Here is a 26,497-nt window from a genome sequence, read left to right on the forward strand (position 1 = left end):
CTCCATCTAGCCATCTCAAAACCTTGTCATAGAATTCCACAAGGTTTTGAGATGGCTAGATGGAGGGGATGCAGTGGATGTGGTATACCTGGATTTCAGCAAGGCCTTTGACAAAGTGCCCCATGATATCCTGGTGGAGAAACTGAGGAATTTTGGGATACACCAAAGCACTGTCCGATGGATTAGGGCATGGTTGACTGACCGAAAGCAGAAGGTAACCATTAGTGGGGAATCATTGGGATGGCGGCCAGTGACAAGTGGGGTCCCCCAGGGCTCTGTCCTGAGGCCGATCCTGTTTAATCTTTTCATTAATGACATGGAAGAAGGGGTGAACAGTCTGCTGATCAAATTTGCAGATGACACTAAAACTGGAGCAGTGGCCACAACTGAGGAGCAGATACTCCAGATCCAAAAGGATCTGGACAGACTATGGAAGTGGGCAGAAGACAACAGGATGGCGTTCAATGTGGATAAGTGCAACGTCTTGCACTTGGGGCATAGGAACAGGTGTCATAAGTACAGGTTAGGGGACAAGTGCCTGGAGAGCAGCACTTGTGAAAGGAACCTCAGGGTACTGGTTAAACATGGACCTCGGGGTACAGGCTAAACATGAGTCAGCAGTGTGATGTGGTGGTCAAGAGGGCGAATGCCACCCTTGGTTGCATAGCCAGAAATGTGGCTTCTAGATCAAGAGAGGTATTACTACCACTCTATATTACTCTGGTGTGCCCGCAACTGGAATTTTCTGCTCAGTTTTGGGCCCCTCATTACAGAAAGGATATAGCCAGGTTGGAGTCAGTACAGCGTAGGGCCACAAGGTTGGTGGCCGGTTTGCAGGGGATAGGGTATGAGGCGAGACTGAGGGAACTGGGTCTCTTCAGCCTGGAGAAGAGGAGACTCAGTGGGGATATGTTGGCGACATACAGGTATGTGAGGGGATGTCACATGGAGATGGGTAAAGACCTGTTCTCCCCTGAAGAGGAAGGCAGGTTGCGCTCCAGTGGAGTGAAGCTCAGGGAACCCAGGTTCCATTTAGATGCCAGGAAGCACTTCCTGACAGTTAGGACCCTGAGGGTGTGGAATGGGTTTCCATGGGAGGTGGTTGAGGCCCCATCAGTGAGGGTGTTCAAGGATAGGCTGGATGTGCACATGGTAGGCATGTCATGACTGGAGCCGGCTGGTGCTGGAGGTCAGACTAGATGGCCCGGGAGACCCCTTCTGCCTCGCTCTGTTTCTATGTTTCTATGTTTCTTTCTGCCCTAAGTCTACCTTATGTCAAGCATTCACATGGATTTCTGGCAGGAAACGAGATCCAGCAGAGTTCCTGTTCCACTCATGTAACTTGTAGGCTTTGCCTACTTTGTGTACTTTGTGTTAATAATTATGTAATTCAGATATTTTGCATGAAGAATTATGTACTTCGTATGTTTTTTGCAAAGAATCAGCTACTTTGCACAAAGAAGCCACTAGAGTTCTGAGCATTCAAGGATTTGATCTCAGCTGAGCTCACTTCCTGGCCATGCATGGCCAGAAGTTTGGAGAGTCTAAGATAAATGAATTCTAGTTCTTGATCTTCATATCCCTACTGCTGTTGCTTCAGACCCAAGCACGTAGAAGAACTTGTTCTTCTCAACTGATTATTCAACCTGGGATCAGTTATGACCTTTTGATGAGCCTGCCCCTCAAGCTTCATACAGTGCTTCAGGCCAACTGACTCTCTTCCACGTCCCTGCTTAACTCTAGTTCAACTGTCTTTGGCATTCCAGCTACAAGTGTTAAAGTCTCCTCCTCACTGTCATTAGAATCTGTTCCCATATCCCCTGAAGGCCCCTTTTCAGCAGCTATGGGCCAGTCCCAACAGCTGCAAAACCTGGCACTGCATGTCTTGCTCACTCTTCACAGAACTTACCCATGTTCTGACATCATATCCTGAGCTCTCCTTCCTCCCCCAGTGATAGCCAATCATAAGAATGTAAGAAACCTTCTGCAGGATCAGTCTCAAGGCCTATCTAGTCCACCACTGTATTCCCACAGTGGTCAACCAAGCACATATGAGAAACACACAACCAGGATCAGACCGCAATAGTACCCTCCACTTAGGTTTTCCAGCAACTGATACTGAAAGCATGGCTGCCTCTGAAGCTGGATATGACATCTAGACCACCTGATTGCTGTATCTTCCATGCATTCATTGAACTCTCTTGTAAAGCTGTCCAGGCTGGCAATCATCTCTGCATGGTCTGACTGAAGAAGTACTTGCATTGACTTTTCCACCTATCAGCTTCACTGGATGACCCCATTATTCATTATGAAAGTAGGTGCAGAGAGATCCTTACCAGCTTTCTCCACAACACGTCCTACCAACTGTACTTCCTTTTTTCCCTAAGCTAAACAGCCCCATTTTCTCTCCAAACCCCTTGATCATTTTGATGTCGACTGAGAACAGCAAAACAAATCACTTTGTGACAGCAAAACCCAATGAGATCTATTGAATGTTACAAAGGCGCTTCATTGCCATTTTTGGTATCTATTTCACTTTTTGTATAACATCCAGCATGGTCATTACTTCACATCATTACCTTATTTATCCTGTAAGCTCCTTGGAAATCATTTGGGTAGCAAAGCAGCCTTAAAATGCTAATCTACATAAATATTAATGAGAAATAGGGCTCTGTGGAAACTAGTAGAAGAGTTTCAGTTTTGTTTGTAAAAACCCAATTCACATTTTCATCAAACATTCAGTAGTCTTTCAAATGTTCTGTGAACTTTGAATAACCTGTGAATGTTGGGAAAGATCCACTTTGGGGGCTTCTCTGGGGAACAGCTTCTTTTCTCTGTACCTTTCCTAGCAGCTGCGAGTGGGGACTGCAGAGTTTCCACAAATATTTGCCTTGACTACCCCCACCCCCAAAACTTGTTCACCAATTTGATGGATGATTCTACCTTGAGGAAAGAGCAAGTTTCGACACAAAAAGCAAAATTCTTGTAAGTGGATAAAGCCTCCATTGATTTCTGTGGTTTTGAGGTCAAGCCCTATCAGCACTCATTGTGCTTCTTTAAGCAATGTTATTTCTTGGCCTTTTGTTTTCTTCACAAATAATTCATGGCAGGATATTGTAACACCGCAGCAAAGGAAAATATCTGACATACTGCAAAAGTGAGTTTCATTTTGTTTTCTTGAAAGAGCAGGGAGGGTTACAACTTGCAACATTCAGAGCAATATTATGTTTGGGGGGATTTGTTGAGGATAAAGGATAAATAGAATCATAGAATAGTAGAGTTGGAAGGGGCCAGAGGGCCATTGGGTTCAACCCCTGCTCAGTGCAGGACACTGAGTAAAACTATCCCTCTCAGCTGACTGTCCAGGTACATCTCAAATGCCTCTAGTGTGGGAAAGCCCACAACCTTCCTAGGTAAAGGGTTTCATTTTCATACTTCGTCAAAGTTCTTCCTGACATCCAGCTGGAACCTGACTTCTTGCAACTTGAGCCCATTATTCCATGTCATGCACTCTGGATGATTGGCAAGAGACCTTGTCCTTCCTCTTTGTGACTTGTAGAGTGCTATCATATCTCTCCTCAGTCTTCTCTTCTTGAGGATTAACATCACCAGTTCTTTTGGTCTCTTTTCATAGGGCTTTGCTTCCAGTCCCCAGCTCATCCTTGTTGCCCTCCTCTCAACCCTTTCCAACTTGTTTGCATCTGTCTTCGACTGTGGTGTTCAGAACTGGACATAGTACTCCAGATTATGTCTGATGAGTGCTGAGCATAGTAGAACTAGTACACAGGAGTTGAAGTGATACTTCTATTAATGCTGCTTAAAATAGCATTTGTCCTTTTCACAGCCACATCACATTGTTGACTCATATTCAGTTTATGATCTGCAACAACTGCAAGATCCTTGTCTTTTGCAGTATTGTTGAGCCAAATATTCCCCATCTTGTAACAATTCATTTGGTTTCTTTTTCATAGGTGCATATCTTGGCATTTGTCCTATTGAATTTCATTCTGTTGTTTTCAGCTCAGACTCCAACCTGTCAAGATCATTTTTAATTTTGTTTCTATCTTCCAGGGTATCACTTATCCCGCCCAGTTTAGTGTCCTCTGAAAATCTGATCATCGTTCCACGCACTTCCTTATCCAAGCCTTTAACGAAAATGTTGAAGAGCACTGGGACCAAGACTGAAGCCTGCAATACCCAACTTGTTACATTCCCCCAACCCCGCATTTGAGGACGTGCCATTGACTCCTGCCAACCTTGCAGTTCGAAAGCATGCAAATGCAAGTAGATAAAAAGGTACCGCCTCGGTGCAGCGTTCCGTGCACTTTGGTGTTTAGTCATGCCGGCCACATGACCACGGAAACTGTCTACAGATAAACGCTGGCTCCCTCAGCTAGGAAACGGAGATGAGCACCGCCCCCTAGAGTCAGGCATGACTGGACTTAACAACGTCAAGGGGAAACCTTTACCTTTACATTGATGAACACTGTTTGAGTACAATTATGTTGCCAGCTGTGGATCCCCTCAAAGTTGTTCCATCTAGCCTGCTTAAGCTAGTTTGAAAATAAACTGCTGGTAAGGTAAGATGTATTTATTTATTTATTTTATTTAGAGTGTTTGTATGCTGTCCTTTCGCATAGCCTCAGGACGGCTTACATAAATAAGAAAAATAAAATAAAACATAACACAAATAATACAAATAAAATCCAGATCCACCCTGGCTGCAGATTAAAACCTATATAGCTGATGTTAAAAGTTATTAAAATATTGTTGAAATAAGGTCTTAGCCTGGTGCAAAAAACCAATAATGACAGCACCAGGCGGACCTCTCTGGGGAGCGCATTCCATAGGCGGGGTGCCACCGCAGAGAAAGCCCTCCTCCAGGTAATGAGGGTATAGGGATATTATAACCCTGCTCTGTCACAGCTTCAAAATATGATGAGTCATTATGTTATTATAAGTAGACATAGTGACTGGTTCAGGCACCATAATAACCCCCATTCCTGGGTTAAGTATGACTCTGGTTGTTGAGATATAGGTTGTTGTTGTCTGAAGCTAGCTGAGATGACAAACCATGGTGAACCCATGCTTCACAGCTCATCAACAAAGCAACAACAAAGCAAGGGTTTCATAGCTGCTAATGGCTTGCTAATGTAGGTTAGGAGAATAATCTACAGTTCAATGATATCCTGCATGCAACTCATACTCAGCCCTTGAAAGTTGTCTGAACCCAGAAACTATCATCAAGATGAGAATGATTGTGCTGGGTGTATGCCTCTCATAGTAGCATATTCACTGGTTATGTCCACTCTTGGTTCCATGTCAGTGGGGAAAGGGCTTTACATGAGTACACCTGTACATGGGTAGGATTCTTCCACCTCATTGGAAAAGTGTCCAGTCAAAGTGCCTATAGATCATGCCACTTTATCCCCACAAGGGCTCATATACCTATGGATGGACAAACCTGTTCATTCATCTCCTGTTTGCAGCTGTTTAAAACCTTCGACCTTCTCAAACATGAACTTCATGGATATTGTTTAATTCTTATGCAACAGATTACCCCAGACAAAATCCCCATCCATCAGCAACATCCAAACTCAGTAAGTACAGCTATTCCCAGCATGGAGAAAACCTGCTTGCCATGAAAGATGAGGAGCTTGTCATTAAAGTCCTAGTTCAGTGCTGACATGATTGAGTACATAAGAATTTAAAACACAGACTTTTGAGAGCAAAGCATTCCAAGACCCGGGTTTGGATGGATGAATGTGTCAGTTTTGGTTTCTTCTACATTCTTCTTCTTCTTAATAACAAGTTCTGTTTGTCCTGAATTTAGATAATTTGGAAAATTTGCAAATTTTGGGAAGCTCTTATCAGTACCAAACTGAAAATAAATCTTGTGTTAACATAAACAACAACAGCAACAAAAAAACTATTAGTCATCTTTGACCAGAGACAAAAATGCCACTAGCAAGATAAGTGCTACATAGTCTTTGTTGTGGCTGAATTTTTCCCCCAGGAGGTTTCAGTCAACAAAAGAATGGCAGTCAGCTCACAACAAGTACAGGAAATTTAAAGCTTAATCCTTCCTGAGGCTATGAAAAATGAAAAAAAAAATGTATGCATACCAATCCTTGGCCTATCAACCTTTTCTTTGGAGAACAATAGTTTGGCCTATTAACTGTAAAAAGGCATAGCAAGACTTTCCCTCAATGGATTTTAATTCTGTTCACCCAGCATTTTAGCTAAGAATCTTAGCTTTCAAAAGGGACCAAGATTATTTATATTGACCCTTTTTTCCCCCTTTGTTTGTGGCTTATTGTTTGGGTAAAATAGGACTGCATTTTTGTGCCTGAGTCATGATTTGGTTTATGGTGGTGGGCAGGATGTAAAAGGCAGGAGACTGAAACTTGGAGAGGTTTTAGATTTTGTGACAATTTTCTAGAAGACCTAGACAACATGATTACTTGGATCTAATACAGAAAGTGAACTAAGAGTATGCCAGTTATTCCACATTGTAGGATGAGGGTCTACACTCTTCTCCATTACACACACAAACAAAGCCAAATGGCACCTTTGCTCTTGGAGATCCAGATCCCCTTTTCCTGCCAGGCAATATGGACACGCATAGATGTCCATATTTTGCTCTAATGCTGGATATGTTGGCATTGGGAAGGGCATGATTAACAGACGCATCAGCTGAATGTGTGAGAAGGTTCATAGGAAAACATGTAGAGACAGCCTCAACTTCTATTAAAGTCATCAGGGTCTCTATAATAGTGCTCTCATTGCCACAAAATCCTTATTTCCAAGGGGACTTTAAAGCCAGAAGGAGTTAGGGAAAGATGAAAGCATACTCAAGCAAACTCACTGGGAATACCATAGTTAATTACTTCACAGTCATTATGTTAATGGACAACATATGTTGTACTAGGCAGAACACAGAGTTTTTCTTCTTTTAACTTGTGTATATGATTTCATATTCTAAAGAAACAACAATTTGAAAAACAGCAACAATTCTCTGTCTGTAGAGTAAATGGTGAGGCTGGGCCCATGTTTAAATAATCAGAAAAATAACAACATTACAGTTGACCAAATTCACAATGTACCAAGCAAGTTTTTGGGTTACATTGTACTCTTACTTAGGTCTAAAAGGGGGCAAGTTTCTGGAAGAGTAAATTGGTGTGATTTGGGCTGGAAACAGGAAAGCCTGTTGAATAAAATTTAAGTTGATCTGCATGTTTAAATGAATCAGAAGAATAAATAGCACATCTTAGACTTACACTGATATCATTCTTCCTTACTTTCTGGCTTGGCAAAAAGTAGATGAAAAGTTTTGTCCTTAGTGATACTTATTCTCTGTAGTAGGGCTACTGCTTTTAGAATGGAAAAGCCCATGGCTAAATGTTTCTTGGTTAAGATTTCATTAACCTCTTAAATCAAAGAGTTTTGGAACAAACTCAAAACTCAAAAGGGTTTCCTTGTTTTCATCCCCCAATCAGCCTTGTAGTCATTAAACAAAAAGTCTCTCTGGGATTTTTTAAAAGACCTATTTTGTTGCAGACCACCAAAGACTTTCCAGCTCCTTGGAAGGATTCAATTGTTCGCAAATCAAATTTAAAATAGAATAAGAATAGATACATCATGAAAGTCATAGAAAGTTTCCACAAAGTGCCACAGGACATTTAATGTGCATTTTTACTCTCTTCCTTCAGTCTCTTAAACTTTTAAAACAAAATCAATAAAGAGATGAAAAGCGCCTTTTTAAGGAATTCTGCATTTCACTGTATATAAAAGATCTCCAAGCCACCCAACACTGAAAAGGGGGCCCAGGCCACAACAGGGCTGATAAGAGTTCAAATATTATTTGATCTATTTTTTTTCCTCAGTTGGAAATAATTTTTTTCTTCTGTACTAGTTATGGCTATCTTGGACCAGTTTTACATTAAAAACATTTTACACATATTTTCTCAAGAGAAATAAAATCCATCTCTGGATTCTCTATGGAAGGACTGGCCTTTTTAATTCTGTAATTTGTGTCTCTTTCCTTAGTTGAATTTCATGAATAAACAATCCATTTTATCCTATATAATATCCCATATCATTATTTTGTAGAATTTGTGAAAGTGTGATGTATCTGTGTAGATGGGAAGGTGTATTATTTTAAATATGGACTTTAACATATTAACTGAAAAGATAAATCAAAATACAGAAATGTGGCACTCATTTCTGAAACTAACCATGCATGCATGCACACACATGCTTACACTTCATGAATATGCTCCTAAACATACTTAGCATGAGCTAATGCACCAAATTTCTCCTGACTAATTAAAAGTCCAGAATAGACAGTGCTGAAAGATTTTCAGAAGGGTCAAACTTGCATTTGTATTCAATAAATAGCACCCCACAATCAAGGTGCTCTGCCACATGAAAGATGGAGTCTAGGGATTTAGTAACTGGTAGCCTTGGGAAAACATCTCCTTTTCTTAATTTGAGTTAATTAGCTATCTGTACCCATCTCTTCTCTCCATTTTGAAGCAGGGGTGGGGAAAGGAAGCTTGGATTTGTAGGGGAACAGTCCAATAAACTTTATTAATGCATATTCCATATGCAAAACAAAGCCAGTTGAGTTATCCCCTTGGACCATTACTTCACTTGATCAGTCAGGAAGGACTTACAGCAGTGTGATTCCTGGCTAATGGTCTCCTCATCACCTAAAGCTATGGCTGAGAAGGGAGAAGAATGGAATGGTTGCTAACATCATTTTAGGAATTTTGTGAGCTAGGCATGTTTCATATAAGGTAGAGTGATGCCTCCAATATTTAAAACATATGGGAGTCATTGGGGCTAGATCCTTGAACCTTCAGATTAGTGTCTTCTGGTACATCTAGTGAGCCAGAAGGTACATATTGGAACATCCACTCTTTCTACAGAGTGACTCAGCCCACCCAGGCACCTCACTGACTTCCTCTACCTAGTAAGGCTATAAAGAAAGTATAAGGGCATATATGCTTTTAAATCACTCTTTTGTGCACATATTTGTACCAAGTACACACATTGACTAATGTGTGTTTGTTGCTTTGGTTTGGTTTTTTGTACCCTTTTCAGTTTTCTTCAGATGTGGATTCTCTGCTCTGCAAAATCCATCACATGTCTGGATATACAACATGCAGTTAGTCCCTGGCTATGCTCTTCAAAAACTCCATTTCAAAAATGTGCAGTAGAGTTGATACCTCACATATCCATAGGCTTGGCCTTCACACTAACAACACCCAGCTTTGCTTATGTCTGCAGGCTGCTAGAATGGACTTTTCGACTTGCACGGGCTTGTTCTGCCCAGCCCCCTGCTTTCACCGGGATTTCCCTCAGTCCTGTTTGTTTGCTGGTTTGTTCCAGAAACTTGTTCCTGCCTTCCATTTTGCTAGCTAGGCTGCCATAGGCCCCGTATTGTGCAGGCTAACCTATGAAGGCAAAAATGAATCTGCTCCTTCCTACTGCAGCAACCTTCACTCTACTCTAGCAGCTGCTATGATGTGTAGAAGTGTAAGGCCAATGAACGTGCCAACAAGCATCTTTGTAATCAATTCTAATTTGGTAGGGATGAATAAAACTTACAAGTTATGCAAGCATGTTCCATTCCATGGTCTGAATAGAAGTGTGGCTGCATATCCACAGAAATATTAGCAAATATTCAAACTCATGCTTCCATTTGTCTCATTCTTGATTTCCAGTTTAATTGGCCCAATTTTCCTCCACAGACTGAATCAGCTCTGCTTAGCCCATGGAGCAAATGTACATAACCTTGAGCAAACCTGCACAAATACAAATCTCCTGTCTGATGGCTGCACGAGTTTCCCATTCTCACAGAGCAAGCCAGGTTTACAAATTGAATGGGAGCTGGGCATGAAATGAACAGTGTGATGACAGTTGGAGGCTCCTGTCAGTCTTGAACATCAATCATTCTTCGATCCCCATATTACTTGGCTTAACAGCTGGGATGGGTGAGGAGAACAGATGTCTGAATATCATTGTGTCCGTTACATTTGGTTTTCCAGGGAAGCCATAACTGTCCTGGCAGATGGAAAGGATGGGAGCGAGTAGAACAGGCACTCGGGCCTGGAACACTCCTGCACCCTGCCCCAATTAAACACCAGTTCATGACCTTCTCCTGCCCCCATTTACTTCTCCTAAGCACAGTGCAGCTATCCCACTAATACACTGCACCCCTTCTTTACTGAGATATGAAACTAGCACCTCCATTCCATACTATTCTAAAAATACTGAGCATTTTCTTTCTCTGCAAGACTATTTTTAGGAAGTCTCCACGGAAGAAAGCCAACAAATCTCAAGTCATGATTATTTCTCATTCTGACTGACTCCCCCACACACTCCCATCCCCCTTCCCCCAAGTGGTGGGAGTGTGAGCTGGTTGCAAATAGGGAAAGAGGTTTTCCATGTGTAGTCAAACTCACTGGATTTATTTGCCTCGAGGAGTCTTCCACATTTATTTTCTCAGTCTATTTTGTCACCAGCTATGCCATATATCAAACTTGGCAATTTCTAGAGGGTTCTCAGACCAGATGAAAATATCACCTGGGAACAAGCAAATGAGATACTTGCAGCAAGACATTTGGCCACTGCAAGGCACTGAAAGCCACTTTCTTAGGCAAATTGTCTTCTTCTTAGAGCATTCTTAAAAACCTCCCTAGTTTTATACACACATTCAGAGTTGTCATGACTTCGTTGGAAAACAAGTAACATCTGTTTCTTAGCTGCTGCTCTTGTAAATCTAGTCTGCAAGACACCGAGATGAGATTTCCTAGAAGAACGTGATCCTTGTGAATATTGATACAAATTGACTTGGTCAGCAGATTGGAACGTCATTATTCACTGGCTTTTCATTTCCTGAATGTTCCAAATGGCATTCTCTCTCTCTCTCTCTCTCTCTCTCTCTCTCTCTCTCTCTGTGTGTGTGTGTGTGTGTGTGTGTGTCTGTGTGTGTGCATTTCAAACATGCATTTTGAAAGAAACCTGTTGAGAAGTTTTATGTTTTGATTTATTTATTTCAAAGGGAATTTATAATTTATTTCTCGCCAGACCTGGATGAAATTTGCAGGGATAGTTGGGATGGCACATGACAAGTTTCAGGTGAATAGGGCTTGGGGAGGGTGGACTTGTGCAAGATCAACCTTTGCATTTTCAGGGTATTCAAAACAAGATGTGCTTCTCCTTCATGCTCATTGAACACTTAAGTTTTGAAAAAGACTAACAAACAAGAAGTGGTCCTAAGTAAGGAAATGGCAACATTTCAGAAGAATAAAGGTAGTGATTTATGTGGAATGAGTGTGCTCAAATTCTGTGCAAAGGTAATTGGTTCACTTCTTCTTCCTTCCCTGAATACTTTCTGGATAAAAGCATCACACATCATGATGGCATTCCCTCACAAGAAATTTGCAAAGTTTTAGACATAGCTGCAGAAACTAGGAAGCTATGACTGTTGGGTCTGTGATAGCATGATGATGATGATGATGGTGGTGGTGGTGGTGGGTGGGTGGGTAGACAGAATGACTGGAAACCAATTTAAGGCATTTTCATTGTTGATGCTGGGAGGATGGGTCAGTGCACAGTCTTCCCCTTGGTTCACTCCATCACATATATGCAAGTCACAGCCCTTCTCCAAAACACAGTGATTTTAAAAGCTTTGTAAAATGCTCTAGAATTAACAAGTTCACCCGACACTCACTCCACCATACTGCACTGTCATCTGTGTTTAGGGAAATGAATCCCAAAACACTGTTTTATAGACAGGGCATCTCTATTCCCAAAGCCCGGCATGCACCATGAGGTTTCAAGCAAGTCCAATTCCTCTTCAGGTTCCCACAGGAAGCACCAGAAATGTGCTCTCTCCATACTCACTTTTGCATTGCTGGATAGAAACCCTCACACAGCACTGAGAAATGAAGTATTACCTGGTACCTGTTCCAAATATATATTTTAAACACTGTGAACACCCTGATTATCTCACTATGTAGTGGTCTAATTTGTGATGAACACCACAGCTTCAGGGCAGGAGTTACTCTGCACCTCCCCACTGGGTAGTGCTTTAAGTAGTTTTGATATTGCTTCAGTGCAGATACTGAAACTCTATTCATTTAATAGGAGTAATTTGGCTGGAAGAAACAGTTTATACCTGCATTCCAAGAATGGGGTATCGGGAAGGGAAGGGAAGGGAAGGGAAGGGAAGGGAAGGGAAGGGAAGGGAAGGGACAGTATGTCTGTATGGCAGACAGAAGATAGGCCTTGGACAAATTGTAGAAAAAACTTGTTAAAAATGTAGAACTCTATTTCTATTTGAATGAAAAATACAATATATAGATATAGACATATTTTGGTCCATATAAATTGTTTCAATTTGATTACATTGTTTATAGTTAATATGAATGAGAACATTCTGAAAAGCAATAAAATAAACCATGGTGTATGACTTTGGAAGCTGCCAGTGTATTGGACAAATTGAAAGAATTACAGTATCAATTTGAAGCTTTCCATTTATTTTACATTCAGCAATGCAGGAAATGGTGAGTGGCTTCAGGCCAGCAGTGACAAACTGATCAGCTTTTTCTGTGAGCCATTCACACCTACAGGAAGAATATGTACGCATGGAAAATAAGCTAAACTTTTAAGAAATGCAGCACAAAGGAAGGGAAGGCAATGCAGGAAGACCAAACAGAAGACGGAAAAGTGGCTAAAGAGACAACAAAGACAATAGAGTTTAGAATGGGGGGGGGGGGAGAGAACCTAAGTCTCAATCTGTACTTTCCAGGGACCCAGATCCTGAGATCTCAGTCTGGTGCTCTGTAATTCTTCAGGTGGCCAGGTCCTCTTTTTCTGGCTCTGTCCGCTTTCCTACAATCACCAATTGTTTGGTGGTCCTGGCTTCTGTGCAATTGCCCCCACCATGGTGAAAAGCTGAAATGACTCTCCCAAGTTTTAGTCTTTAACAGTAGGAGTCTTATGTTAAAATAGGCTGACATTTTGGCCCTGGATCTTTTAGTTTCAGTCCCACCCACCACCAGAATGTGGCCTTGAAAGCTTCTCCAAAATAGAATTTAAACCTAGGGCTGTAAGTGGTTCAGTATGCCTGGGATGAAACAGGAGGATCGGGGCAAGAATAAACTATTGCATAAAGAGAAGAGATAAAATAGGAAGCAAGCAAGAAAGGAATGAGTGAAAGGACATGTAGAATGAGGTCAGCTGTACATGAAGAATGTCCTAAACAGTAGAGGATTGAGACTCAGGCCATCTGGGTTCTGGTCCCATCCCATGGAGCGAACTGGCTGATTCTGGGTCAGTCACAGACTCTCAGCTCAACCAACCTCACAGGGTTATTTCTTTGAGGATAAGATTGAGAGGAAGAGATGTAAGCAAGCCACATTGAGTTCCTTGAAAGGAAAAATATTGGGTTATAACTATAATAATGTAAATGACTTGTTCTAATTTATGGAAATATAAGATATGGAAGAGTTTCAGATACATGGAGAAGGTGACTAAGTAGATGTTTAAGCCCAACCAAATCACCATTAGAATATTTTGAATTGTCAGTTTCATTTCCAAAAAGACCACTAGTACAGATATAACCATTTCCATTCATGCCTTCTGCATCACATCACAAATCACAATACAATAGCTCTTTTCCTCCTCTGATGACACCTGTACTTTCACAATTCTTTTCCTGGATGCTCCAAATACAAAATGGCTTTCTAAACAAATGTGGAGAAGTGTCACTGCTGACACTCCAACTGTTGGAAGAAATGAGATAACATCATGGCTAAAAGCCTCCAAGTCAGTCATTGTTAAAATGAGGATTCTAATTAGTGAAGTAATAATTGCTCTGCAAAAGATGCACCTGACACCCATCAGCCATTATCAGACCATAGGAGGGCCTAATACCAGTTGTTTGAAGTGACAATGTCAGATACAGTGGCAATTGATGTATCTGGGCTAACATGTAAATTATGTTTTGAAGTAGACACAAAAGCAATAAATAAAAGCACCTTTGACAAATTACTGTTGTTATTGTGCTTTCACATCAGTTCATGTTGCATTCAAGATAAAAGTTGGATGGAAATTTCTTTTGTGTCCTATATAATTGAGGACTGCATTCTTGGGCCAGCCAAGAAGGAAGAAGAAATGTTTTCAGGTGTTTGAAGTACCAATGTTCCAGAGTCACACCTATATTTTCAGTCACCTTTAATATTTCAAAGAAGACAAAAGACATAGCAATATCACATGAACTGGGAAATAGTTCCTGATTCCATTTGCCAATTATTGTAGCATTAGATTTAAAATGTATGCTATAGAAACTTTCATAAATATTTCCAGTTCTGTCTTGAAGACATAATTCTTGTCTTTTTATTCTTCCTTCTAAGTGCTAATTATGTGCTAATTAGTACTAACTGTGATGACTGTTTATAATCTGGCAACTTCTTTACTAATAACTGAAGCTCTGTTGCCATCCACAATTATTAGATGTTCTGTACTGTTGATTAGTTAGAACGAGCTTTGATTCTATCTTCATCCAACATTCAGAATCTGAAGACCACATACTGCTTAAAGTGGAAATGTATGATTGCATAAATTTCTCTGATCACAAGAAGATTATGAAGTATTTCTGCTGCCGCTATGGACTTTACAGCCAATAATATCTGGGTGTTCAGTTTCTTAAAGTAAACTGCTTGACCTCATAATTCTGGAGTAAGCTTGAAAAATTGTGTCATTCTGTGCTCTAAGCAGCAAAGGTTGATTGTTTCATTAATGGGAAAATTGCATAGTATCCATCTGGATCTCTCTGTCCTAAGAGACTAGTTCTGCCCACAGTATGCTAGAATTCTGCATGCCCACTGGTTCTAGCAAGCATCAATTCCCAAAATGTATTGTTCCCTTCACTGAGACGGCCAACAGGTAGTGCAGTTAATTCCACACATATGTGCACTCACATAACACATCCTTTCAATGGAAGGAAACTTTAATTCAAAGATGAACTGGGATGATTGTATGATTAGTTAACAATTAGTTAACAAGTTTAGCATAATTCTATTATTATTATTTATTTATTATTTATTAAAACATTTTTATGCCGCCCCATTCGCCGAAGCCTCGGGGCGGCTCACATCATCAAGTTAAAATAATTATAATATTAAATTAAAATACAACAATACAGTATAAAATAAGCCACCCTGGCCAAATAAAACCAATAATGTTAACAGTTAAAATGCCGCTTGAATAAAAAGGTCTTTGCCTGGCGCTGAAAAACAAATAACGACGGCGCCAGGCGGACCTCTCTGGGGAGCGCGTTCCATAACTTAGGCGCCACCGCAGAGAAAGCCCTCCTCCGAGTACCCACCCTCCTAATTTCTTTCATGGAGGGTTCCCGGAGAAGGGCCTCCCCTGCCGATCTCAAGGGGCGGTTCGGTCAGATTCATCACGTGATTTCCTCCACCTACGCTCTAGCCGTCTCTCAACTATTATAGGTTATAGTTAAAATGCATATAAAAATGAACCAACCTAACATAGAAAAGAAATGTGTCTATATTTCTATATATTTCATAACAAGTATGAATCAGATTTGAGTAGGAATAGATGAGAATTTCAATTCAGTTTGTAAATAGTATGAATGTAGGCTATTCACAACCCCAAATGCAAAGCAAACAGTAGCCCATTCTTAAACACATTCACACATTCTTAAACCTGTGATTATGTTCTAAAACGGTGACACTATCAGCAAAGGTGGGGAATGCAGTGTGAAATGTGCATTCTTGATAATAAAATCTATTTTCATTGTTCAGTCAATGGGGAAATGTGCACAGAAATACACACCTTTCACGTGGCACACCCATTTTTTTCAGAACCATCCATAGCTTCTCATGATCTACACAGTCAAAGGCCTTGTGTGTCACTAACATTGCCTGCACAAGATCCTTCATAGTGTGACCTTCTACAACTGCTCCTCCACTTCCATCATCATTAGATACATTGATGCTCCTCTGCTGATTGGACCGTTACTTAAGAGGGTGGAAATATCATGGTCTGGTGTCTGTGCTTTGACTATTCTGTCTCCGGTGACCTTTACAGGAAACCAGACTAGGGAGAGAGTCTGGCCCCTGGTTTCTCTGATATTCTCAAGCTCCCTCACCACATTAAGATGTGCATTCAAGAGAGTGAATATCGTATTATATTAAAACAAAAGTGAATTGTGGGAAAAGTGGTGTATATCTATTTGGAGTGAAAAAGCAACACTGCATAGAAGAGGTCCTTCTGCAAGACAGAATTGCCTTAGGACATTTTGGCAGTTGTGTTTTTGACTGCCATGTGAAGTGGGCACTTGTGTATACCAACACACATGTAGGATGTTCCTCCAAAAGAGGGGGATCATGAGCCTGAGATCAGAGCTACCCACCAGAACCCCACATCTTTGCACATGCTTTGAAAGGGAAAGCTGAAGTGCCTGGTTTTAAAGAAGAACTTAGTTATGGTGGGCATTACAGACACTCAATGCAATGAGGAGAACCAATGGTTACAGTAATCTTCTTGATATAAACTCTATATGAAAGGCAGGGAAGGTCATGCTGGAAGACATGCTGCTCTGTATGTTGAACCGAGCATAATGTCAATCAGACCCAAAAACCTAAAAGGGGCACTTTTCTACGGAAACACTGTGGATGACAATAATAGGCTTCAAAAGTAATGTAAAACAAAGTAAGTTTGTTCCAGGAACATGCTACCAGCAGCCAGACAAGAACACTCTTGAGATCAGGAGGGTTTCCAAATAAAGATTTTAATAATGTGTTATTTCAGTCCCCGACCCCCATATTAACTGGATAAATACATATTTCAATTATAATGAAGAGGACAAATTTCTCAGAGACCTAAGTGACTGTGCCCTAGAACAGTTGATCATGTAACCAATCAGAGAAAAGGTGAACCTGGATCTAATCTAAACCTAAGTGGTGTCGCTTTGGACCTGATATGCAATTATTGTTGAATCAACTGGAAATGGTGATGACAGACCCAATGGATTTAACATATATTTAAGTGGAAAATTGCCAAGGAAGGCTAACAGAGTTGCAATTGCCTGTGATCAAAGAGGAAGCTTCTCCAAAATGAGTCAACTGGAAAAGAAAACTGAAGAGCAGGGCTCAAAGGGTTACATACCTTCAAAATGTTTTGCAGTTACTCAAAACCATGATATCAGAAGTATCAAAGACACTATTAGAGAAAGGGTGACAGAAACTGGAAGTCTTACTCCAAATGAGGGAGGCAGAGTGGTCAGCAGGGATAACATTTTGCACAAAAGAGAGAGGAGGACTATATTATGCAAAACATCTAGGCCAACAATAAAGAGCTCTTTGAACAAAGCAGAAGCAGGAAACCAGCAAGAGAGGCAGTTGAATGATCAGATAGTTAATTGAGTCCTCAGAAAAGATGAGGAGACTGTGAAGAAGCAGAATTAATTCTTTTCACCTGAGTTCAATGAAGAAGATATAAAACAGATTGCTGTGCCCAAACATATGTTTGCAGGAAAGATCTGGAGAAATAGTGGTGACAACAGATGAAGTTCTGAACCTTATTGGCAAATTGAAAGTTAAAAAATCACTAGGCCATCCCAAAGTTCTCAAAGAACTCAAATATGAACTTGCAGATCTTCTAACAAAAATGAGTTCACATGCATTATTTGACCTGTATAGATTCTACTAGATTTCTCATTACATTATTATTGAACATGATTTTAGGATGGATGGATGAATTGCCTGCAGTGAAAATGACTATGTCTGTGCTATCAAGAATGAGATTAAAAATGGTCTGTTAATGGCTGTGTCTGATGTGTGTTCACTGTTTTTTATTCACTGCTGTTGCAGTTATCAAACTGGTTGTGGTAAACAGCTGAGCTCCTGAAGGTTCTGGTCATGACACACAGTAAATGCGTATATTTGGCGCATCTTTCCATCTACATTTAAAATTCCATGAGTCCAATGGACAAGAATGCTGGGAGCTGTAGTCTGAACTATCTGGACACCAGGGTGGGGAAAGCTGATCTTGTTGATGCAGAAGGCATAACTGCTTAGCAGATGTGTTGCTAGTGGGAATGGCATTTACTTAAAAACCTGAACACGCAGTGAAGATTCCAGTATTTTCAAAGTGTTCTACTCAACCTACATTTTTTTCAGTGATAGTGTTCAACACCAGTACAACCACAATATACCATTCAGGAAAAAATAGATCAACTTTCAGTACTGAAATGGAAGGAGGCTTTGTGCTAATTAGAGTGCTGAAAAATATATGGAGGGCAGGAAGTGAAAACAAAAATAGCAAGAAACAAAAGTCCTCTTTCAGAGGATTTGGCTGTTTATGGAAAGCAAAGAATCAGAAATGGTTTAGCTAACGCAATCAATATGTGTTGATGCTGGTTGGCAACTGTTTATGTCCATGATCAACATGTTTGATCTGTGAACTGGTAAACAGGAAGCTGATAAACTTTGTACTGTAAAAAGAGTCATGCTGGAATGGTAAACTGGTGTGGCACCACATGTTTCATGTTTTCTTTCCCTCATTTTCCTCTAGTTTCAATATTTATCTAGGAATGGGGGATTGGTTTGCTTTACATTTTAGTATGAATTGACCTAATTTCACATCCCAAAGTAATATGCAAACTGGAGCACAATTATTCTATGGTTTTTGTATGGCTCCAAATTTAGCAATGCACTTCTCTGATCAAAAAAAGAACAAGTGTACAAAAACACATGCGTTAGAAGAAGCTGGGCACAAGAATGTAAGCATTGGAAATGCACATAACAGGGCGAGTTAATACGAAATGCATAAAATGAGAGAAATGAATATTAAAAATACAATCTACACGGGGCTGCCCTTGAAAATGGTCCAGGTACTTCAATTAGTCCAAAATAGAGCTGCCAGATTGCTGACCAGGACCAGTTGTTATTCTTATATAATGCTGGTCCTGTACCTCTACCTTCACTGGCTCCCGATTGAAGTCCAGGCCCAATTTAAGGTGTGGGTGTTAACCTATAAAGCCCTAAATGGCTTGGGACCAGATACCTGGTGGAACGTCTTCTTCCCTATGAGCCCTTATGCCCCTTAAGATCTGCAAGAGATGCTCTACTCCAGGAACCTTCACTGAAAGAAGTGAGAATGGTCCCTACCCGGAGGAAAGCCTTTTCCGCGGTGGTGCCCAGACTATGGAATGCGCTCCCCAGAGAGGTTTGCCTGGCGCTGATTTTATATTCTTTTCAGTGCCACGTGAAAACCATTTTTATTTGCCCATCATTTTAAATATTAGGAATTCTTATCAGGTTTTAACTTCACAGTCCTTTTTTTGGTTTTTGATTTTGCTCCTATTCTTGACTTTGATTTTGTTTTGATTTCATTTGTGAAATGTTATTGGTTTTATCTGCATATTTAACTATTGATTTAATTATTGTTAACCTGTTGGATTGTTTGCTTTGATCTTGTAAGCTGCCCTGAATTGCTTTCGCTTATGGGGTGGGGTATAAATATTTTAAATAAATAAAAATGCATGGAAGTTTTGTGCAGAGGTTTACTATAAATGCACATTGATATAGAAACAGGATGGAACATGTGTGTGCTTCAAAAGGTTGTACTTTGGAGAAAGTGAACTGTCAGATTCAGCAATCCCTATTATTGACACAAAAGATACGATGGAGGAGACCAGTAGCAGTGCCATTCAACAAGAATCCATTCCCTGTAAAACTTCTCTTCTCATAATGAATGGTGGCTGCTTGTAGGTGACAACTTTAATCATCTCCTTGGTACTACACAATTACATTAATATACATTATCACTCTGTCTCTTTTGTTTTGGGCACTTCTATTCCCATACCACTCCACTATTTGCAGGATCCCATTCTGCTATTGCAATTGCCCCAGGCAAAAGTAAGGTGCATTTTGAGGACTAAGATTTATTGAGCATACGCAAAACTGCAAGAATGAGTATTTTCTCAGAGAGAACTAAAAGTAGGATTGTAGAAGAATTTTGCAGAAGTTCTCAAATCAGTTAGCAGTTCTGAAGCACAAGGAAGGCTGCAAGTTCTTCTAAACTGACCACAAATTCTGGAAGATTTGAAGAGGAAATTCATGTATGATCCAAGCACAAGGCTGCTTGCTCTCCTCTGCAGCCAGTGGTGGAGGGCTACAGGAAGCAGACCCAAAAGTTCTGCAACAGCTCATGGTATGGAAACACAGGCTTTCAATGGAGAGGGAGAGAAGACAGAATAACCTACATATGGATGCTGAATGGACATTTAAGCTTCCCAAGTACATGAGCAGAAGCTGACCAGTAAGATACAGATGTCCATATGGAACTAAGGCAATTTAGAATAGCATAATAAGAGAGGTCTGAGGATAGCAATTTTCTTGTTACTTAACCAATCAGTGCAACGATGCATTCTAATCATGGATGCACACTGCCCAAGGGGTTATCTTCCATTTTTAAAGGTCTCTCATGTACAACCAAGGACAAGCTGTCTCAAAAACCTTGCCCTTCCCATAGCTTAGCCAGCTTATTTATGTGTAACTGCCATCATTTACTAAATTCCACTGCCTTGGGCTAAACCAATAAAAGCGCAAAGTAACAAATGCTAAACATAATGAAATGCAAAGGGAGAAGGATAACAAAAAATGAATCAGGTGACTAAGACTGGTCACATGTCAAATGTGCTGGCTGGGTTCTCAGGGAGTGTATCTGTTCCTTTGCCTCATCTACAGAAACAGACGAACCCTTCCCAGATGTTCAGTAAATACATTTGGTAAACATATAAGGGATGGAGCTGGAAATTATGCCTGAGTTCCCTACTTCCAACCTTCACACATCCATCTGAAGATCTGAATTGACACATGCACACACAGTCTTCATATAAGCTGTCATGCAAAAGGCAGGTTGCCAATTTTGTGTACAATTTTGGAGGTTATATCCAACGTTTTAGACCTACTTAGAGTAGATGAACTAAGATAAATAAGATTTCAGCTAGACAAGCCATGAATGCAGTTCTGGGCATCCGTGTTTAGACTTTCAGAGTGAGACTGGCTCTGGGGACTTTATTGCCAATCCCAAGACACAAGACACAGTGGGGGACCGCACTGTCCTCTGCATGGCAGTGAAGCCATCTTCAGTGGAATACTCCATTCAGTTTCGGGTAAAATTTTAAAACATGAACTGCTACATGAACTGCTGCAAACACAAGTACTCAGGAGATGTAATACAAAAACAGGAAAACCATTTTGGAACAAGGCACCATTCCCAAGAAGAGATAAATAAACTGGTCTTATTTATAATTGAGAAACCAGTGGAAACAATATATTTCAGATTGAACTTACTGTTGTTGGTTCATACTCTTGTTTGTGAAAGAACCTTCCAGAAAAAGAGTACCACAGGGGCAATTCCCCTATGAGGAGTGGCTACAGCAGCTGGGACTATGTGGCTTAGAATAAGGGCCAGTAAGGGGAGGCCTGATAGAGGTGTTTAAAATAATGTGTGGTGTGGAGAATGTGGAAAGGGAGATTCTTTCTTTTCCAGGGTCATTCCATAAAACTGTTTGGTGGGCACTTTAGGGAAGATAAAGGAAGTACTTCCTCTCACAGTGTACAGCTAGACTATGGAATTCACTGCCCCATGAAGTGGCCAATCTGGATGGCTTCAAAAAGGGATTGCAGAGATTCATGGGGGAGGAAGCCAGCAGAGCTACTAGCCTTACTGGCTAAGTGCTGTGTCCTTTACTAGAGGTGGCATGTCTGTGTGCACCAATTGCTGAAGAGCTTGGGTAGGTGGAGGTCTTGCACCCATCCTGCTTGAGGGATCCTGTGAGCAGCTGTGGGCACAGAATGCTGGACTAGATTGACCAGCATGGCTTTTCTTATGACAGTTTCCATGTGATTTCTCCTGGCTAAGCTCAGTGCCTCTCCATGGAACCAATAAATACATTCAAGAGAAAGTCATCACATGCGTACTAACAAACTGATGGAAGCTGAAGTAATGGCCCATAATTTCTCTCGAACTCAAAATTTTTAGTTCTTCTCACATCCTATCCTCCATTAGGACTTTCCTTAGGAAATTTCTGTCTTGTTCAGTCTAGACATACCTACATCCTTAGCTAAGGCTCAATTTAAACCTGGGTACAACCATTGAGAGATCTAGAAAGGCAGCCCAAGACCTTGAAAGTGAGAAGTAATCAATTATAAGTTAGAAATGTGAGCAATTGTCACAGTAGTTCCGAAACCCACACATCCAAGGAAAGGCCAAACATTCAGGCACCTGTACTGGTTCATTTCAACAAACCAATTCAGCACTTTTCATTTCTAGCAGTAGTAGGTATTTTGCAAAGTGAATGGGTCTTAATTAAACATTCAAGACCAAGCCACCTAAAACAATGATAACAAGTTCTCAAAAATAGCAAGGAAAACTTCCCTTTTTAAAGGATTTTGCTTTTTATTGAAGGCTAGGAATAGGAACGGAACTGGCTTAGCTAGTCTAAGCAACAACTAACAATATGGGTTGCTTCTAACAATGTATAAGACTCAGCCCTTCCAGGAGTCACCTGCAGACACAAGAGGGCCACTCCTTTGAGGTCATTCCATCTCTTTTTTCAGGAGTTAATAGCTCATGATTATATTATAGCTCAGTGTAAGCATTCTCCAGGATGTAGTTCTACTTGTCCTGGGAAGCTCTCAAGTCTTGCCTACCCTGAATTCATCCATGTGGTTGGCCCACTGCCATTCATGCAAGCTCTGCTGGCCTGCTGCATTCCAGACATGAGCATTTCCATTCATTCCAAGTTGTTCCTGAAGTGTTAAATCGCCATTCCAGAAGAAGTGAATGCCATTAGCGAAACAGATTCTGCAGGGCTGGCTGTGCGCGTTCCGTCAGTCTTGAAAGTTGCCTTTTGCATTACAGTAAGGCAAGGGAAAAGATATTGTTGCTGAAAAGATGGATTTCTCCCAGCTACTGTGAGGATTGTAGCTAAGCCAAGAAAGAGCAGGGGATCCGGGCGTGGGGGGGTGGGGGGAGACGACATCATTATCCTTGCTAAACTAGAACTGCCACTGCCATACCCCTGTGAGTCCTTGCCTCACAACCCTGCTGGAAATAATCTTAGAATCATAGAATAATAGAGTTGGAAGGGGCCAAGTTCCTATCTTATTAGCCTCAATAGCAAAAGACTTGAGACTTACATTATGAATTCACTCAGGAGAGAAATCCTAAATCTTTTCTTTTATTCTTAAGGCCATCCTCTCTTTAAGTACAGAACTGTCCCTTTAACAATATACCTGAATGAGTGGAAAGTGCCATAGAAAGTATTATTAATCTTAAATATTATTTAACAAATCTAGGAGCTTGTCCACACTCTTCTCCTGAACAGCTTCACCAGGACAGAAAGCTGGGAGAAAACAGATCTTATTTTGGAAACCTGTGATGTTTCAGGTATAGCATGGCTCAGAAACTGAAATTCTCCCCCATTCTCACAGCCCAGGAACAGGAGTGTGGTAGAAGGGTTCATCTGATGCTCAGCTAAGGGGCATTGTGACATCAAGAAGTGGACAACTGACCTCTTCCCTTTGTCCTCTTTTGTATTTTATACATAGCCAAAAGTTTCACAGTGGCAGGCCGGGCCTAGTATGAACAGATATTGCTTGGAAAGTTGACAACTGGGTGACATTGTATACTTGGGTTGGGTAGCGGGTGAAGAGGGATACGTATTCTAGACTGTGGGTAACAACTGATCTGCTTTGTATTGTACAAAGGTGAACTCAGCCTGGGTTCAATGCACATTTGCACTTTTTGATGGCAGTGCTAATTCTACTACTACTATTAATAACAATATTGGTAACAACAACAACTAGTTATAACACAAGACATTTGGTAGATTCTGTGTGCAGGGATTAAACTTTCAGCCATTTTGAATGTGGGACTTGGAGTTATAAAAATGCTGTATTTTTACATTAGGTGCTGTTTGGAAAGGTGGATTGACATCTAGCATTTAAGAGGGAAGGTAAATATCAAAGGAAGACTAAAAGTTAAGCCTAGGAACTTAAATATTAGGGCAGAACGTGGACTCAGAGGAAGATGAAAAGTTCAGTCAGGATCTGGAAATTGAGGAGAAACAGACAGAAACAGAACTTGGTTCTTAAGGACTCTTTCTGACTGGCTCAGAGGCAGGAAGGCCGAATGGAGTGAAGCATATCCTTGTTATGGGACTCCCAGGTGGCCTCATTACCGGCTTTAGATGCAGTCCCAACTACACCTGTTCCTAGGCAGAGACAGCCTTGCTATTGTGATTCATGCTCTGATAACCTCAGGACTAGACCACCATAAGTAGACTGTGCAAGGCTGCCCAGAACCTGCAGCTCTTGGAGTGCAAGAGTGATACCCAGATCGCTCCTGCATCAAGGGAACAGCGCTGGATGCCTATTAGCGAGCGAGCTGTGCTCAAGGCTCTTTGGCTGCATTCACAGTCCTAATCAACTCAGGCCTTGACCATCTTTCCCAGTGCGCACTATTTTCTGATGTGTGGTCTGAGAACTGAAACTTGTGGACAGCTTCAGATACAACTTGCAGACATTTCATTTACTCAAGCATTCTCTGACGTGTAGTCATACTGCTCTGTTTTGCAATTCATGTAATATTCTCAGTGTTATTCTTTTTATATTTTTACATTGGTTTTATATTGCATTTTAGAGTCTTCTTAGAGTTCTTAGAGTATCCAGCAGGACACAAGCAGTTTAATTAAATTAAAAATAAGTAAAGCTGAAAAGCCAAGGTGAGAATTAAGAAAACAGATCAAGAGAAGAATTGGGAATCCTGGTGTTCCAGAGCTGAAGTCGGAGTGCTGTTGCACAAAGAAGCCATTATGAAGCCCGTAATCCAGATGAAAGAGCTGGACTGAGAGAGCTGGAAGCTGTTGCTTGATCAGTGTTGGTTCAGTTATGGAAACGGTCTGCATCATTCAGATGCATTTCCCTCTACATCTTTCTATTTGCTTTTATTTATTGAGTTATTGATTTTATTAATTTTTAAAAGGCTGACCATTAGCATTGCACTCTCTGGGTGACCATTACAATCAAATTACCAATAGGTAATATGAATAAAGTAATACAATTAAAATACACAACATAAAATAGCATATAAATAATCACCAACAATAAAACTTAAGTTAGTAAATTAAAACCAGTCCAAATTGACATAAAAGTAATCTAAGGGGTGCCATTAGTGCATTGGAAAAGAAAAGAATTTTTTTCAGGTGCCTAAAACTCAGCAAAGGTGATCCCTGACAAATCTCTGATAGTAAGACACTCCATACTTATGGATAACTGTTCAAATTATTCTAAAATTGTAGTGGTTCCTTCTAAATGCATTTTTGACAACTGCTCAACTGGTCATCCTACCAAATCTTTAAGGAAAATGCATTGCTTGTTTTGGAATACCTTTGCCTGAAACCTTACTATTCACCTCATGGCTCATGCCGTACCACATTACCCAGTTCAGAAAGCTGACTGGGCTAATAATTCAGCTCCACAGGTTGAAGGGTACTTTAGTGGTGGTTTGTTTATTTGTATCCCACCTTTTCTCCTGAGTGGAACTCAAGGTGGCTACATGCGGATCCCAGGTGGTCTCCCCTCCAAGCTCAGGCCAGCCTAAGACCTGCTTAGCTTCAACATTGTGGATGCCTTATTTTGCCAGTGCTGGTCCCATGTTTTTGAGAGCTCTTGACCAAAGATCTACAATGGGTTTGCTCCCCCAGTGAGTCTGCCTTCCTACTGCTCCTGTCATCAGTTGCCTTTGCTTTTCATCTTCTTTTGCATCATTGCAACCACTTACTTGCTTGTCAAGCAGAAAGCAACTGAGCAAGTAGGCAATGGCAGCTGCTGCTCCTTGCCACCACTGCCGTCCATGGTTTTCCACCAGAGTAAACGACAGGTCAACAAACACCTGTGATGATGTTAAGAAGAAACAAACCAAGAGGACTTTCCTCAACAAATGCCCGTACATGCCCACCATTAATGCTGGCCCTGCCTTCTACAGTCCAGCATGCAGTGTGGCACATTGCTTCAGATCAAAGTAAAATATCAGCGCAACAAAATATCTGTGTGGGAAAGCATGGAGGCACCTGGCCTCTCCTATTTCACTGGGGTTGTAACGTGGGCTGTCTTTGCTGTGCAATTAGTGAGCAGGAAGGTGTTCGCTTGATGTCACTTACTTGGGGTGTTGAGCAGACGTGACTTCTTGCAGTGGTAAGTTGCCTCCTGTTCACAGTATTCGGCACTATTTATCATTGCTTCCAGCTGCTCCATGCTGCTGTTGTAGTTGAAGTTCATGCTGTATGGTTTCCCAGGATCAGACCCATGGACTCGAGTCAGCTCCGAGTTGTTGTGTTGGACCACAGTCCAGATCTTATCTTCTGTTAAGTGAAATGAAA

At 41.0% G+C, this 26,497-nt stretch overlaps 1 protein-coding gene across 1 annotated transcript in view; it reads right to left on the minus strand.

Annotated features, from left to right (window-relative positions):
• CNTNAP5 (contactin associated protein family member 5) overlaps nt 1-26,497 on the minus strand; it is a 314,549-nt gene that overhangs the window by 109,058 nt on the left and 178,994 nt on the right. Inside the window, exon 13 of the mRNA XM_044438476.1 lies at nt 26,279-26,479. Coding sequence (XP_044294411.1) covers nt 26,279-26,479 — 201 coding nt within the window. The remainder of the gene's footprint in view (nt 1-26,278; nt 26,480-26,497) is intronic.

This window comes from Varanus komodoensis, unplaced genomic scaffold, assembly GCF_004798865.1.
Source record: "Varanus komodoensis strain SLA01 unplaced genomic scaffold, ASM479886v1 scaffold32, whole genome shotgun sequence".
Classification (NCBI taxonomy): Eukaryota; Metazoa; Chordata; class Lepidosauria; order Squamata; family Varanidae; genus Varanus; species Varanus komodoensis.